The 18,230-nt window shown below is 36.1% G+C and overlaps 1 protein-coding gene across 14 annotated transcripts in view; it reads right to left on the bottom strand.

The window, feature by feature from the left end:
• Nucleotides 1-18,230, bottom strand: part of ULK4 (unc-51 like kinase 4) — a 674,194-nt gene that overhangs the window by 414,536 nt on the left and 241,428 nt on the right. For all 14 annotated transcript variants that reach the window (XM_072651430.1, XM_072651427.1, XM_072651429.1 and 11 more), the window contains 2 exons: nt 2,550-2,601; nt 2,307-2,451 (listed from right to left, as the gene is read on the bottom strand). In XM_072651430.1, the coding sequence (XP_072507531.1) occupies nt 2,307-2,451; nt 2,550-2,601 (197 nt within the window). The remainder of the gene's footprint in view (nt 1-2,306; nt 2,452-2,549; nt 2,602-18,230) is intronic.

Raw genomic sequence — 18,230 nt, forward strand, 5'->3', positions numbered from 1 at the left:
CAATTTCCTATAGTCAAAAGGTTTGTAAGCTTAATACCAGATCTATTCAATTATAGATTATGGGTAGAGGAACATCTGAGGCTGTCTAAAATTAAGCTATTAGGCATAGGACTTCAGACCAACAACATTAAGTTAGGGTCCTTTTATTCTTAGTAATATTGTGGAGACAATTAGATCAAGAGATTGTGAAGTTAGCAACATAAATATTATTTGTGTCTCAGTTGGCTTATGTTTAAAAAAAAAAAATTCTTTTGTGGTCCATGTTGTAAATGCTTTAAAAAGATTTATCACCTGACCAAAAATTTGAATTGCTTTATCTGTTATAAACTGTGTTAAAAATAAAATTTAAAAAAAATTAATTGATATTTTTAAATCATCAAATATCCACCTTCTCTCCCCTTGATTCTTTCCCTGCCCCAGCTGATAACAAGTGAAACATAAAGTCCTTCCTACAAACCAGTAGAGTGAAGAAAACCAATTTTCACATTAATCACGTATGTACATACCTGTGTGCATGTAAATAGGCACATCCACATATATGCTGCATTTACATAATCATTCTGCACTCTACCAACTCCTCCACTGTCTCTCAAAAGGGAATTCGTGGCCCATTCTCCTATTTGCCTGAAATAATAACCTTTAATCTTCTGATTTCATTGAAAAAAGAGAATATCAAGCTTTCGTAGGTCTGCTTTTAGGTCAGTAAAGAAGGATTTCTCACTTTGAATCCAACAGCTAAATGTTGGTGGACAGTTCAGAGACTGTATGAACCTTAGCATCCTCTGTTCCCTCTTCCATCACTCTACCAGTATCACTGTAGATGCATATGGGGCCACATAAGACAGAGGTCCATTTTGCATTTTTATTTTATGAGTTTTCATGGCCCTTGTAATGATGAGCCTCTCATTACTGAGCTAGGATGGTCCATTGAAAGCAGACTTGGTCTACTGTCAAGACTCTCACTTAAAGCCTTTTCAGCTTGATGGTGCCTTCAGAGCTTGTACTCTGTTGGCACAGCCTTCAAGAACCCAAGGGCACTTCCAAGTCATGTGGAGGCACCAGGGAACTTGGTGCTCCTTCAGCGCTTTCTCCAAAGTTTTTCAAGTAGCTGACCATAATCTCAGTACAGCTATTATAGAGATTCCAAAACCAGTGACATCTGATAAGACATTTAAGCTGTCTGGTCATACATAGAACTCTTCTATTTAAGATAATGAAGGGACAGAAAGGACTCATATTTGAGCTCATAGAAAATCCAGAGCCTGGGCCTTAGTGACAAACCTCAGCTAGACAAGGTCAGCAGCTTCTCTTCTCCACTCTCTTCTTCTCTCACTCCTTACCTGGGGTGCTCTGCCCAGGGGATGGTACACTTTGATGGCCAAAAGCTGCCTCTTTTCCTATGAGTTTACTGGTTAGATTTCTTACTCAAAAACCAAGCCTTAAACCTAATTCACGCTGGAGCTCACAGATTGGACAATAGATCCCTGCCCTCCTAAAACAGAGTGAATGTAAATACTAAATAATAACTGTTTCTCTTTTGGTAGGAATACTGAGGGTCTTCCCCTCCCAGTCAGATTTTTTTTTTTAATAAAGGGGCCATCCCTTGAGTAACTATTTAGAGGCCTATTCCCTGAATAGACTTTATCTCACTCAAAGTGAGAATCTGAAAAGACCTTAGCCTAAAAGGGCCATTTCCAGTTGACCTGAAGAATGTCTGGCCACTGGACCCAGATGGCTCTGGAGGAGAAAAGGAGGCTGGTGACCGTGCATAGCCCTCCCTCACTCAAATCAAAGTCAACTGCAAGTCATATCATCATCTCCCTTATGTCATGAACCTCTTCGAGAACGAAGGACAAACACAACAGCAACAGCAACAAGACAAAGTCATGAATATATTTAGAATGATTTTGCCCCCTACTGCTGCAACTCTTGCAGACAAGAGAGATAAAAACTATACCCTTCAGAAGAAACACAGTCAAACCAGAGAGTTTCCTTTTGGACCTGCAAAGAGCAAGGTTGGTTATCATCTTAATTTCCAACAATATCTTATAAAACATGGATGCAAAGGTCCTAGGTCAATGTGACCGTAAGGGGTCATGACACCATTTCTGGACCTCTTTCCTCACCAGTGAAATGGAAAAGCAAGACTGGATATAGATTCCTGGTTCCCTTTCAGCACTGACATACTAACATTCTGTTACTGTTATCATTATTTGTCTTTTATCTACACTGTTTGATTTAATCAAGAAGATATTTGAACAGAAATGCATTGGCCATCTCCAGCACAGCAAGATGGTGGGACTTACTGGGGAAGCAGGACATCTCGAATCAGAGACAGAAGCTTGGTGTTGGAATCTTGGTCCTCCTCCTTCTCCTCCACCACAACCTCAAGGCTGACAAGCAACGACGTGGTTTCTGACAACAACCGCAAACTGAAGAGTCTCCACTCCACTTGAAAGAAAATGTGCCAAAAATGTGACCATACTGACATCTAATGAATACAAAAATGTGAACTTTAGGAAAATTTTGGTTGATGTGGCTCTACTTACCATTCTGACTCTGAACCAAAGAGACCAAAGGTGGGAGGATATAGTCCACAACCTAAAAGATAGTGAGATAAAGACTGGCTCAGATCATTCCAGGGAAAAAAAATGAAACCCACCGAAACCATGATCTGTACTCACTCTACCTCAACACTTCAGAGAAGTGCTGGCCTGTCTGAGAAATTCTTCTAGACTGAGACTCTGTTTAGATTCCCACTAGTACAATCAACTTTGTTTATCATCAGATAAGCCACTCAGGCACAGAGGACAGTGGAAATAAAAATGCTAGCAGCAATAGCTAATATTTATTAAGCAGTCAAGAAAGTTTACCACCAAGTTCACGTATTATCCACTTTAATCACCCAACAACTTGTGAGTTAGGTGTTATTTTCCCTATTTTACAAAAACAAAACAAAAAACAAACAAACCAATAACTGAGGCAAGAAGAGATTAAGTAACTGTCCAGGGTCATATAAGAAAGTAAGTACCTGAGGCAAGATTCAAACCCAGGTCTTCTTAACTCCAAGTAAGCACTCTGTTATTCACTATGCCACCTAATTTGTCACCTATGTAGTTTATACCAAGAACATAAGCATTTAATGCACATTCTGAACCTTGAAATAAAATATTAAACAATGTGGGTTTATAGTTTTGCTTCAGCTTGGAAGGTAACCAATGACCAACCTGATGTGGGGAAAGCACGCAATCCATAGGAGACTGAGCACAGGAGAATGAGAGCTGGCTTGGACATTAGAGGACCTAGGTTGAAGTCCTATTTTCTCCACTAACTATCTGCATGACATTGGGCCTCTATGCATTTCATTTTCCCGTCTATAAAGTAAAAGAATTGGAACTACATGGCCCAAAAGATTCCTTCCAGGCCTAAACCTATGATCCCAGTGTTTGAACAAGCATTATCACAAAGCAAACATATTTGCTCTGAGACAGTGATGTAGGTTGTTTTAGAAACAGAATTCCAGACAACTTAAGGAAACCTACCATACAGCCATTCTCCTAAACACCATGACCAGGGGATAATTAATTTTGATTGGAAGTCTTTTCAGGAAAAGCTAAGAGTTCCCTAAAATGCTAAATAATTACACACAACTTGTAAGTCAATGCCACAAGGAAATTTTAAAGCATATTATTTACCATGGTGAGCTACTTTTGTGGCAATAAACCTGTAGTTCTTATTTAAATCATTGCTAATCTTAAGGTATTGAGGAATTAACATCACAAACATGGACAGGTTCAAACTGGACCCGGAAAGCACATTAAATATCTAGATCAGTGATGACCCAGACTCTGTCTGAAAAACTCCACGAAGGGGAAATCTACCATCTTTTGCCATCCATACAGATAACTCTATTACACTGAATATCAGCTATCTTTTCAAAATTACTACAGAAACTATCCTTGAACTGGTTCACTTGGCAAGCTGAAGCACTATGAAAAGAACACTGTATGACTGAATACTATTATTCCATAAGAAATGACAAGCAGGGTGGTTTCAGAAAAACCAGGGAAGATGTATATGAACTGATACAAAGTGAAGCAAGTAGAATGAGGGAAATAAGCTACACAGTTCCCCACAATATTATAAAGAGAATCACTTGTCAAAAATCTACGATGATCTACATAATTCCAAAAGAGTCATTATGTAAAATGCTATCCACATCCACACAGAAATGATAGTCTCACAGCTCACAATGAAGCATATTTTTCCCTCTCTTATTTTTCTTGCTTTTTTTTTTAGAACACGACTAAAGAGGAAATATGTTTTGCACAACTTCATATAAATAATGGGTATCATATTTTTGCCTTCTCATTGAGTGGGGGAAGGAACAGAGGGAGGGAAAGAATTTAGATCTAGAATTAAAAATTAAATTAAATTTTATAAAACTGAGGACACGGTTATGAATTTCTTCTCCATAAAAAAAAAAAACTATCTTGTATTTCAGTATATCATCCCTAATTTCAATCAAATGTTTTACAAATGAGTGCCATTGTAAAAACCAAGTGCTCGAAATAATGTGGACAGTAGCACACATTTGTTACAATTGCCAAGAAAAGAAGCCAGAATGACACACTGCCTTACCTAAAAATAGCTAGGGTCACATTCAGATGTGAAGAATGGTGCCTTACTAACTGTGTGACCTTCAGCAAGTCACTGATCTCTCTAATCCTATTTCCTGATCTGTAAAATAGAGATAATAACATTATTGCTGTGAACTTTCTCCATTTGCTACGAGGATCGAACAAGAAGAACAATTATGACAAACAGCCTTCAGATAAAAAACAGAAGGAATGTGGGATGTTTAGCCTAGAGAAGAGTAAAGTCTTCGTGGGCAGAGAGAAGAACACTGTGGGTCAGGCCACATTAGGCTAGTCCACCAAGTTTGAAAAGACTGAGAAGTCCAACTTTTTCTTAACATCAGAGCAAGAAAAACAAATGTGCCTGATTTAAAATTGTGAAAAATTAGAGATTGAAGTATTGAATAACTCCTTTTCAAATAGTTGTGAAAGACCTTAGTACAATGAAAATAAATATACAGATGATGAGGAAAGCAAAACTAGGAAGGTTCAAGGTATAGAACACTTAGCAACTTAAATATGCTTAAATCAGAAGGAGCTGATATAATGCTCCCATAAATACCAAAGGAATAATAAACAACTATATGGGAATACTAATAATTATCATAAACCTCAGGGAGGACAGAGAAAAATGGGAGAGGGTGAACATCTATTTTTGGTAAGGCTTGAATATAAGCCAACGTAAATCAGTAATGTTATGTTTTCATCTCTGCAGATCTGTGTTAGTGAATCCATGAGATGAATTTATGAGAAGAAAATTTATACCTCTCTTAAAAGAACATCTCGTTGAAAATATTTCTGCCAAAATCCTTCACACTGTCAAATAATAATTAATTTGCAAAGACAAATTCTAGAATACCTTGGCAACTAAGCTACTGCTAAGCTTGGAACAGAAGCAATAATACAGCACAGAATGGATGCTGTTGTTGTTCAGTCATGTACAAGTCTTTGTGACCCCACTGGCAGGAATACTAGAGTGCTTTGCCATTTCCTTCTCCAGCTCATTTTACAGATGAGGAAACTGAGGCAAACAGGATTAAGTGACTTGCCCAGGGTCACACAGCTAGCAAGTGTCTGAGGCCAGATTTGAACACAGGAAGATGAGTCTTCCTGATTCCAGGCTCAGCCCTCTGTCTACTGCACCCTGAGCTGCCTATACAACGGATAAATTGAGATAATATCTGAAAAGTACTTTGCAAACTTTACAGCATTAAAAATGCAAGGTTTTTATTATTATCATTATTGTTGTTATTCCGAATTCTCATTTTGTAAGTGAACTGTTTCCATGAGATATATCGGGCAATAGCTGTGAAAGTTAAGAATTGGGGAGTGGCTGAAAAAAAAATTAAAAATGGAAAAGCAGTTCAGGCTTTATTCATCCCCCACCTCAAAGATCAGGGCTGAACTCCTAAATGGTATCCTGCCCGCATTCTTTTCCCTCTTCCAATCATCCTGCAGAAAACTGCCATGTAGCACTGACATGACCATGCCTTCCCACTCTTCAAAACTTGTCAATGACTCCCTATTACCTCTAGAATATAAATATGAAACCTCTGGCCTGGCTTTCAAGGCCCTAGATAGGCATACCTCAGGCATTGTGGGTTTGGTGCCAGACCATGACAATAAAGCAGTCACATAAATTTCTTTTGGTTTCCCAGGGCATGTAAAAGTTAAAAAAATAGACTATGCTGGAGTCTACTAAGTGTGCAAAAGTATTATGTTTGGGCAGCAAGTCACTTAACCCTGTTTGCCTCAGTTTCCTCATCTATAAAATGAGCTGGAGAAGGAAAATGGTAAATCACTTCAGTATCTTTGCCAACAAAACCCCAAATTGGGTTACAAAGTTAGACACAACTGAAAACTGACTGACATGAATTATGTCTTTACAAAAAAAAAAAATCCAAAGTATATACCTTAATTAAAAAATACTTCATTGGAGAAGAATTCTGGGAACATAGTACAATAACACAGGAAATTACCTGATTCTCCTAAATTCCCCCACTAACAAAATAAAATATTGCCTCAAAGAGGACTTTGAGAGGCAGAAATAACTTAAAGTGGGGGTAAAGCAGCTGTGCTCCTAAGACAACTTGAAAGGAGCCCATTAGAGACCCTACTTCAGAGGCAGAGGCTCTGCCCAAATGAAGAGCAAACACCTCCAGGGAGACCACTGGAAGACAGTTGGGTCTGGCTAGAACCTCAGCTCGAGGCTTCAGAAGCTTTCATTTTCATAGAGGATCAGGGGAAGATTATAGGGCCTTCCATAGACACTGGATACGAAGTCCTGGTAAAAGACACAGTCAGGGCTATGACTGTGAGTGAGAAGGAGCAAGCAGGCCACTGAGTGGGGTCAGAGAGGGTGGGGACCCTGCTGCCTACGGGCAAACACAGGAGAATGGAGTCCATGGTTTTGGTTCCAGGGCAGAAGGGTGAGCTGAAGTTGGCAGTCACAATAGGAACCATAGGAAACAAGAGGATTTGGGGTGATAGTGAGCGAGCGGCTCTTGCAATAGCTCAGGGAAGAAAAGCAGTGCAGAGGCTGGGCCCCCAGACAGCGCTTAGAAAATTACAAAAACCCTGAAGCCCAAGGCATTAACCCTGACTCTAACACAAAGTTGATAAGAAATAAACACCTATAAAAAATAATGAGTAAGCAACAGAGGAAGAATTCAACCATCATTAACTACTAGAGTGATAGATAAAATCTGGGTTCAAAATCAGAAGAAAATAACAAAATTAAAATAGCTACTTCTATCTTAAAAAAAAAAAAAAGTTGTCACCAGCCCCAAAAAGAGTTTTTAGAAGATCTTAAAAAGGACTTCAAAAATTAAATAAGAGAACTTGAAGAAAAATAAGGAAAAAAAATAAGAGTATTGCAAGAAAATCAAGAGGGGGAAAGTTAACCAACTGGAAAAGGAAATTCAAAAATTTACAGAAGAATATTAACTCCTTAAAAATTAGAATAGGCAGAGGGAATCTAATGACTTCATAAAAAACTAAGAAATAATAAAACCAAATCAAAGAATGAAAAATTAGAAAAGAATGTGAAACATCTTATTAGAAAAACAACCGTCCTGAAGAAGAGAGATAGTACACGAATTGTTGGACTGCCTGAAAGTTATGATCAAAAAAAGAATCTAGTCACCATATTACAAGAGATGATTAAGTAAAACTGGCTTGAAGTTACAGAACAAAAGGGTAAAACAGAAACAGAAAAACACCACCGATGACCTCCTGAAAGAGATCCCAAAATGAAAACTCAAAGGAACATTATAGCTAAATTTTCTCATTGGTTCATGGTAACTTTACAAAAACAGACATATATTAAGGCATAAAAATAATTTAGTCAAATACAGAAAAGCAGAAATATTAAGTTCATTCTTTTGAAATCATAATGCAATAAGAATTACATTTAACATGGGACCATGGGAACAGAGAATAAAAAATAAGTGGAAACTAAATAACCTAATCTTAAAGAATGAGTGAGTTAAAGAACAAGTCATAGAAACAATAAATAATTTTATAAAGGAGAATGATAATAATGAAACAATGAATCAAAATGTATGGAAGACAGCAAAAGCAAGTAATCAGTGGAAAATTTATATCTCTAAATGCCTGAATCAATAAAATAAAGAGCAGACCAATGAATTGGTTATGCAATTTTTAAAAACTAAATAAAAGAGTACATTAAAAATTCTCAATTAAATATCAAAGTGAAAATCCTAAAAATTTAATTAATTTTAAATTTTTTTAAATTCAATTTTAAATATTAAATTTAATTAATTAAAATTTAGTTAATGAAATCAAATTTAAGGAAACCACTGAATTAATAAATAAAACTGGAAATTGGTTTTATGAAAAAACCAATAAAACAGATTAAACCTTTGGTTTATTTGATGAAAAGAGAGAGAAAAAAACCTCAAAATATTAGTATCAAAAACAAAAAGGATAACAATATATCAATAATGAAGATGAAATCAAAGCAATTACTGCTCAATTATAGGCCAATAAATTTAACCAATCTAGGTGAAATGGAAGAATATTTACTAAAATATAAATTTCCTAGACTAATAGAAGAGGAAACAGAACATCTACATAAATCTATTTTAGAAAAAGAAATTGAACAGGCCAGAAAAAAGCACCAGGACTAGATGGATTTATAAGCAAATTCTACCACACATTTAAAGATCAACTAATTCCAATGTTTAATAATTATTTGGAATAATAGGCAAAGAAGGAATCCTACCAAATACCTATTATGAAACAAATATGGTACTGATACCTATACCAGGAGGAGCAAAAACAGAGAAAGAAAATTATAGACCAATTTTATTTATTTTTTTTTTGTATTTATTTAAATTTATTTATTTAAGTTTTCAACATTCATTTCCACAAAATTTTGGGTTCCAGATTTTCTCCCCATTTCTTCCCTCCCCCCACCCCAAAACACCAAGCATTCTAATTGTCCCTATCACCAATCTGCCCTCCCTTCTGACATTCCTCCCTCCCCTTATCCCCATCTTCTCTTTTGTCCTGTAGGGCAAGATAGCTTTCTATACCCCATTACCTGTATTTCTCATTTCCTAGTTGTATGCAAGAACAACACTCAACAGTTATTCCTAAAACTTTGAGTTCCAACTTCTCTTCCTCCCTCCCTCCCCACCCATCCCCATTGGGAAGGCAAGCAATTCAATACAGGACATATCTGTGTAGTTTTGCAAATGACTTCCATAATAGTCATGTTGTGCAAGACTAACTATATTTCCCTCATCCTATCCTGCCCCTCATTGCTTCTGCTCTCTCTTTTGACCCTGTCCCTCCCCAAGAGTGTTGACTTCTAATTGCTCCCTCCTCCCATTGCCCTCCCTTCCATCCTCCCCCCTACCCTGCTTATCCCCTTCTCCCCCACTTTCCTGTATTGTAAGATAGGTTTTCATACCAAAATGAGTGTGCATTTTATTCCTTCCTTTAGTCGAACGTGAGGAGAGTAAGCTTCATGTTTTTTCTCTCACCTCCCTGCTTTTTCCCTCCACTGAAAAGTCTTTTACTTGCCTCTTTTATGAAAGATGATTTGCTGCATTCCATTTCTCCCATTCTTCTCCCAATATATTTCTCTCTCACCCCTTAATTTCATTTTTTTAAAGATATAATCCCATCCTATTCAATTCACCCCGTGCTCTCTCTCTATGTGTGTATGTGTGTGTGAATGTAAGTGTGTGTGTGTATGTGTGTGTGTGTGTGTGTGTGTGTGTGTGTGTGTGTGTGTGTGTGTAATCCCACCAACTACCCAGATACTGAAAAAAGTTTCAAGAGTTACAAATATTGTCTTTCCATGTAGGAATGTAAACAGTTCAACTTTAGAAAGTCCCTTATGATTTCTCTTTGCTGTTTACCTTTTCATGCTTCTCTTGATTCTTGTGTTTTAAAGTCAAATTTTCTTTTCAGCTCTGGTTATAGACCAATTTTATTATGAATATGGGTATGAAAATTCTAAATAAAATATTAGCCAGTAGATTATAACAAAATATCCCAAAGGTTATAGATGGTGAGCAAGTGGGATTTATACCAAGAATGCAGGGATGGTTTAACATAAGAAAAACTATTAGCATAATTTATTATATCAATAACAAAAGTAACAAAAATCACATGACTATATCAAGAGATTCAAAAAAAGCTTTTGCAAAATACAACACTCATTCCTATTAAAAACACTCAAAAGTATAGGTACAAATGGATTTTTCCTTAAAATGATAAGAAGCATCTATCGAAAGCCATCAGCAACCATTATTTGTGATGGGGTAAGGTAGAAGCCTTTCCAATAACATCAGGAGTGAAACAAGGATGCCCATGATCACCAATATTATTGAATATTATATTAGAAATGCTGGCAATAAGAGAAGAAAAAAATTAAAGGAATCAATCAGAATGGCCAATGAGGTAATAAACTATCTCTCTGGGGAAGATATGATGATTTATTTGGAAAATCCTAAAGATTCAACTAAAAAGTTTGTGGAAACAATCATTTTAACAAAATAGCAGGACATAAAATAAACTCATATAAATTATCAGTATTTTTATATATTACTGACAAACCCTGCAATAAAAGATACCCCACTTAAAATAACCACAGACTATATAAAATACCTGGGAGTATACCTGCCAAGACAAATCTATGAACTACATGAACATAATTATAAAACATTTTTACACCACAAACACAAGTAAAGTCAGATTTAAATAATTGGAGAAATATTCTCTGTTACAGGCAGGTAGGACCAATAGAATAATAATGACAATTACACCTAAATTAATCTATTTGTTTAGAGTCATCCCAATTAAACTACTGAGATAGAAAAAAATAATATTAATTCATTTGCAAGAACAAAAGGCTGAGAATATCAAAGGAATTAATGAAAAATGTAAAGGAAGGAAGTTTAGCAGTATCAGATCTTAAATTATATTATAAGGCAGTAACTATCAAAACTATCTGGTACTGACTAAGGAATAGAAAGGTGGATCAGTGGGACAGAGAGGAGATACAATACGTAGCAGTAAATTATTATAGGAACCTTGTGTTTTACAAATTAAAGATTTAAGCTTTTGAGATAAGAATAACCTATTAGGTAAAAATTACTGGGAAACTTGGAAAGCAGTGTGGCAGATACTGGGTACAGATCAATACCTTATACCACTTACCAAGATATGGTCAAAATGCATTCATGACCTAGACATAAAGGGAGATACCATAAAAAAACTAGAAGAACATGGAACACATTGCACCTATCAGACTTATGGATAGGAAAATAATTTATGAATAGATATAGAGAGCACTGTGAGACATAAAATAGATAATTTTGATTACATTAGATCAAAAGGACTTTATACAAATAAAATGTAGCCAAGATTAAAAGGAAAGCAGTAAATTGCAGGGAAATTTTTATAGACAGGTGTTCGAATAAACATCTCGTATCTCAAACATATAGAGAACTTTGTCAGGTTTATAAGACCATGAGTCATTCCCCAATTGATAAATGCTTAAAGGATATGAACAGGCAGATTTTTGATGAAGAAATCAAAACTACATGTAAACATATAAAAATGTTCTAAATCATTATAGATTAGGGAAATACAAATTAAAACAAGTGAGATATCATGTCATGCCTATCAAACTGGCCAAAACGATAGAAGGGGAAAATGACAAATGTTGGAGGGGATGTTGAAAAATTGTAATTTTAATATGCTGTTGGTGGAATTGTGATCCAACCATTTTAGAGAGCAATCTGGAATTATGCCCAAAGAGTTATAAAACTGCGTGTACCCTTTGACCCACCAATGCCACTATTCGGTCTGTTTCCCAAGGTGATCAGGGAAAGAGGAAAAGAATCTATTTGTTCTAAAATATTTATAACAGCTTTCTTCGTGGTGGCATGGAACTGGAAATTGAAAGGATACCTGTTAATTGAGGAATGGCTAAACAAATTGTGGTATATGATTGTGATGGAATATTACTGTGGTATAAGAAATGATTGGCTGGTTAATTTTAGAAAAACAGGGAAAGACTTGCATAAAATAAAGTGAAATGAGAAGAACCAAAAAAATGTCGTATACGGTAACAGCAATATTGTTCAGAGAACAACCGTGAACAATCAAGTTATTCTGAGTGTTATAAATACTCAAATCAATATAAAGGACGTATGAAGGAAGATGCTATCCACCTCCAGAGAAAGAAATGATGAATAGAAGTATGCATAATATGGTTTTACACACACACACACACACACACACACACACACACACAAATCCATGTTATAAAAATCCATGTTAAATGGTGGCCTTTTCTAATATGGGGTGGGGAGGAAGACAATTCAGAACTTAAAAAGTAACAAAAAGAATAAACTTTAAAACTTTATTGCTAAAAAAATAAAAATGCTAACCACCATCTGAGCCTGAAGTGAAAGTTGTAATCTTCTGGCTGGTGGAAGGGTCTTGCTTTGATGATGATGGCTGCTGACTGATCAGGGTAGAAATTGCTAAAATTTGGGGTGGTTGTGGCAATTTCTTAAAACATGATGACAAAATTGACTCTTCCTTTCACTTGAACACCGAGAGATCACTGTAGGGTTATTAACTGGCCTAATTTCAACACTGCTGTGTCTCACAGAAAAGAGACATCCAAGGAGAGGGAGATAGATGAGTCAGTGGAACAGTCAGAACACATATAATATTTATCGGTTATTTTTGCTGTTTTATATGGGCATGGCTCATGGCACCTCAGAGCAATTATAATTACAACATCAAAGATCACTGATCACAGATCACCATAACATATAATAATAATGAATAAGTTAGAAGTATTTCAAGAATTACTAAAATGTGACAAAAAGACAAGATGTGAGCACAAGCTATTGGAAAAGTGGCACCAATAGATCTGTGTTCAATGCAGGATTGCCACAAAGCTTCACTTCAAAAAAAAAAGAAGAGAAAAGAAAAGAGAGCAGAAAAGAAAAAAGAGAAAAGAAACCCACAACATCTGTGAAGCGCAATAAAACAAAGTGCAATAAAACTAGGTATGCCTATGTAATCTGCCTCCCTCATTTTCCAGTCATTTCCTATTCCTCCCTTTCACATTCTCCAGATTCTCATCTACCGAACCTGCTAGATCTTTCCTGTATATCGTGTCACATCTTCTGTTCTCTTGCCTTCCCCCACCGTGGTCCCTCCCTATCTGGAATGCATCCTCCTCCTCACCTTGACTTCTCAGAATCCCTAGTTTCCTTCAAAGCACAGCTCATGTGCCACTTCTCACACCAGGTCTTTCCCAATTCTGCCCCTGTTCTTAGTGTGTGCACTCATTCTCTGTCTTCCTCTTGTCCTCCCTCCATTAATTTGAATATATCCTATATTTATTAATCTGTGTGTGTTACATTTCCCCAATAGACCATAAACTCCCTGAGGGCAGAGATGGTTTTGTTGTCATTTTGTATCCCCAACACCTAAAATAGTGTCTGGTCTATGGTAGACATTTAGTAACATTTACTGAATTGAAATTAATTTAACAATAATTGAACATTCTACCCACCTATGCATAAGTACCTAGTTTCCTCAGTCTACTTAAGCTTACTGCTATGAGACAGACCATTACCCTGACAATCCTGAGTGTGACGAGAGCTGAGAAAAGTCTGCAGGCAAACAAGAGGTTTGATAGTGTAGAAATGTCCTTCTTAACGATTACAAGCATTCATGCTATAGATTATAGCTGTTGTGCTAATTCTGGTTCCTCATTGAAAGGGATAAGAGCAAGTTAGGAATCTCTTTACCTCTTTTGGAGTTTAAGGATATACAGTATAATTCTTTTACAATGCTGACAAGAGGAAAAGGACTAATTCTCACCTTAAAAGTGAACCATTTTCAATGAGGCTTTTACATAGTCAGTTGTAATGTTTTGCAGGACACAATCTGACTTATGGTATATCTGATTCTGCCACAACATGTTGTCATAAACATGTTTCTACTTCTATAGTTTTGACGGTAACTATTAACTTTACTGAAAAGATCATAATGAAACAAAAAAAAAAATGAGTAAGAATTGGGCTGAAAAGCCCTTTGGACTCAGCTATTTTTAGTTTATCATTATGTTAAGGAGTCATTAACTTGAAAGAGGCCTGATACTATATAGCATGAAGAAAGAGGGAAGGCTTTCAAAGGCATCTAATCAATGTGTCTCTGCCCACCAACTCAGTTTACTTTGTAAAGAAACAGGATGTGCATGCAATCCACAAAGAAAGTGATCCAAGGATATATTTTGGGAATATAAATTGCATGATTCACTCTTCAATGCTTTGCCCTTACAAATCTTTCACAGAATTTACGATTAATATACATTCTATTACGATAGAATTCCACTGTGACCCTTATGAATCTTCTATGTACATGCACTGATGAGTTCTTTGTTCCATAAAACACCCTCATTCATTGGCCATATCTCGGTTGGTTTAGTAATATACTGACATAAATCAATCCCAAGGGATTTTAATCTCAAATACAAAAGTGGCCATGGTTTTCCAAATAAAAGGGTCAAAGAAAATGAAAAGATCAGCAGCTTCAAAGTTCATTCAAGGACATGTCCTAAATATAATTCATCTTGAACCCTGTATTTAAAGAGTCTTGAAATAGAGTGATTTTATGTGGGTTTTTTTTTCATTCAAACCTTGGTCTCTAGAAATAAATGTAAATCTTATAGCTAAGGTGCAACAAATGTTAGAATCGTCCTGCTGCTATTGCATATTACTTGTAACTAATATAATAAGAGTGATTAGCTGAGGGATACTGACAATAATAGCTTTGGTCATATAATATAGGACAGATATTAGGGAGTGCCTTTGAAACTCATTTGCATTAATTTAATCTGTCAGATATGAATTAAATATACAAATGAAATGTCTCCAACTTAATGAATTTGTTCTTGTGCAAAATCTTTTTATAACCTAAAACATAAGATGACAGGGTCTAAAGAAAAAAACCAACTCTGAATGACTTTAGAACTTTGATTAATACAATGATAAATCACAATATCTGGGGAATGACTTTTGTGAGCCAAGGTTCCCTCTGGAGGTCTGGCTAGGGATTATGAATCTAGGGATTCCTCATCAGAATTATGTTTTAAGATAACTGAAGGAAATGTTAAATTTCAGTTAGAGGTTTGTGTGTGTATGGGGGGATATTTTTTTTTCTTCTCATACAAATTCATGGACCCCCTAAAAGCTATCCTAGAACTACCCCTACTGGATCCATGCATACCAGATTAAAAATAACAGCCTAGCAAAGTTCACAGAGTAGGCACTTGATAAATGATTACTGAAATGGGTTTAATGGTATCCATCAGTAGTCTCATTATACCTTGTGTTCACCATACAGCACTAGGGAGGTAAGACCCATCCTGAACTTGGAAAGTCAAAAATACACCTATATCTACATCCATAAAAGCCAAGTTTGCCCTGAACAAGACTTCATATTCAATATCCCACCTAATTCCTGGTCTCTGCCAAAATATTCCATTAATGCTATTAACAGATAATGGATCATGGACCAAGAAAATAAAAGAAGCAAACTCTAAGAAATAAAGATAGCAACATGAAATGAAGTGCTAGAATGTATAATGGAATTGAACATGAGTAGAAAGAAAAAGACAAACCTTTGAAGTACAGAAAAATAACTCATTTTCAAATCGGTAAAAGAAAATTATAAACCCCTCTCCCCATCTCTCAGGTCACTGCTTTGTTGTGACAGAGGAGCTTGTACAGCTCAATGAAACTATAAGCTATATCATTCATCCCCAAGGTCATAGTGGAGAACTCTGAAAAAAGGTCACAGGGCATTAGAACGCTAAAGTAGGATATCAAAGGACAATTGGAATAACAGGAAAGTTTGGCCTTGGAATACAAAATGAAGCAGACTAATAGTTTTGTCAAGATAACTCAATGGTCATAACAAACACTTTTTTTTCAACAACCCAAACAACTGAAAAGGTGACCCTACACACAGACATCACCAGGGATTCAATATCAAAATCAGATTAATTATATACGTTCCAGTCAAAGGCACTGAAGCTCTAAACAGTCAGTTAAAACAAGAACTGGAACTGACTGTGGATCAGAGCATAATCTTCTTATTACAAAATCCAGACCTAAATTGAAGAAAGTAGTGAAAACAATCAGACCAAATAGGTATGATCTAAATAACATCCCTTATGAATATGACATGTTAGTGATGAATAAATTTAAGGGATTAGATCTAGTAGAGAGAATGCCTGAAGAACTATGGACAGAGGTTCATAATGTTATACAGGCAGCAAAACCAAAAACAAAAAACAAAAACATTCCAAAGGAAAAGAGCAAGAAAGCAAAATGGCTATCTGATGAGATTTTATAAACAGCTGAAGAAGGAAAGGGAAAGGAAAGGAGAAAGAGAGAGATGTACCCAGCTGAACGCAGAGCTCCAGAGAATAGCAAAGAGAGATAAGGTTTTCTTAAATAAGAAATTCAAAGAAATAGAAGAAAATCATAGAATGGGAAAGACAAGAGACCTCTTCAAGAAAATTAGAGATATCAAGCAATATTTTCACACAAAAATGGGAAAGATAAAAGACATAAATGGTAGGGATTTGACAGAAACAGAAGAGATCAAGAAGTGACAAGAATACAGAAAAGAACTATACAAGAAAGATCTTCACATTGCCGATAACCACAATGGCACAGTTTCTGATCTAAAGTCACACATTCTGGAAAATGAAGCCAAGGGAGCTTTAGAAGTACTGCTAGCCTTAGGGCTATGGAGGCAACAGAATTCCAGCTGAGCTATGCTATTAAAGCACTGCATTCAATATGTCAGCAATCTGGAAAAGTCAACAGTGGTCACCAGATTGGGAAAGATCACTTCGTGTCCCAATCCTAAAGAAGGGCAACATCGAAATTACCAAAGAACTGGGTTCACTTCACATGCTAGCAAGGTTATTCCTAAGATTCTGCAACTTAGACTTCATTACTATGTGACCTAAGAATTACTGGACAGGCAGGTTGGTTTTCAAAGAGGCAGAGGAAATAGAGACTAAATTGCCAACATTTGCTGGCAAAATGAGAGAAAACAAGGAACTTCCAAAAACATCTACTTCTGCTTCATTTACTACACTTTGCCTATGTGGATCACAATAAAATAGGCAAGTTTTCAAAGAGATGGGAGTACCAGATCATCTTATTTGTCACTTGAGAAACCATGTGGGCCACAAAACAACATTTAGAACCAAACATGGAACAACTAATTGGTTTAAGATTGGAAAAGGAGTATGACAAGGCTGTAGACTGTCACCTTATTTAATTTATATGCAAAGTACATCATCTGAAATGCCAGGCTGGATGAATCAAAAGCTAGAATTAAGATTGCCAGGAGAAATATCAACAGTCTCAGATATGAAGACAAACCATTCAGATGGAAGAAAATGAAGAAGAATTAAGAAGCCTCTTGATAAGTGTTAAATAAGAAAAGTGTAAAAGCTAACTTGAAGATTAACATTAACAAAAATAAGATCTTGACAACTGGTCCCATCACTTTCTGGCAAAGAGAGGGAGAAAAAATGGAAGTGCTGTCAGATTTGATATTCCTGGGCTCAAAGATCACTGAGGATGGTGACTACAGCCATGAAATTAAAAGATGCTTGCTCCTTGGAGGGGAGCTTTGGCAAATCTGAACAGCATACTAAAAAGCAGAGATATCACCTTGCCAACAAAGGTCCATAAAGTCAAAGTTATGGTTTTTCCATTAGTAATATATGGCTGTGAATTAGACAATAATTAAAGCTGAGCACCACAGAATGGATGCATTCAAACTGTGGTGCTGGAGAAGATTTTTGAGAGTCCCTTGGACAACAAAGAGGTCCAATAAGTCAATACTTAAAGAAATTAATTTGGGCTGTTTGGAGGAATGTCAAATGCTCAAGCGGAAACTTAAATACTTTGGCCACATAATGAGAAAATGGGACTCATTAGAAAAGACCCTGATGTTGGGCAGAGGATGAGATGGATAGATAGTGTCATGGAACCA

Source organism: Notamacropus eugenii, chromosome 3 (assembly GCF_028372415.1).
Source record: "Notamacropus eugenii isolate mMacEug1 chromosome 3, mMacEug1.pri_v2, whole genome shotgun sequence".
NCBI classification, from domain to species: domain Eukaryota; kingdom Metazoa; phylum Chordata; class Mammalia; order Diprotodontia; family Macropodidae; genus Notamacropus; species Notamacropus eugenii.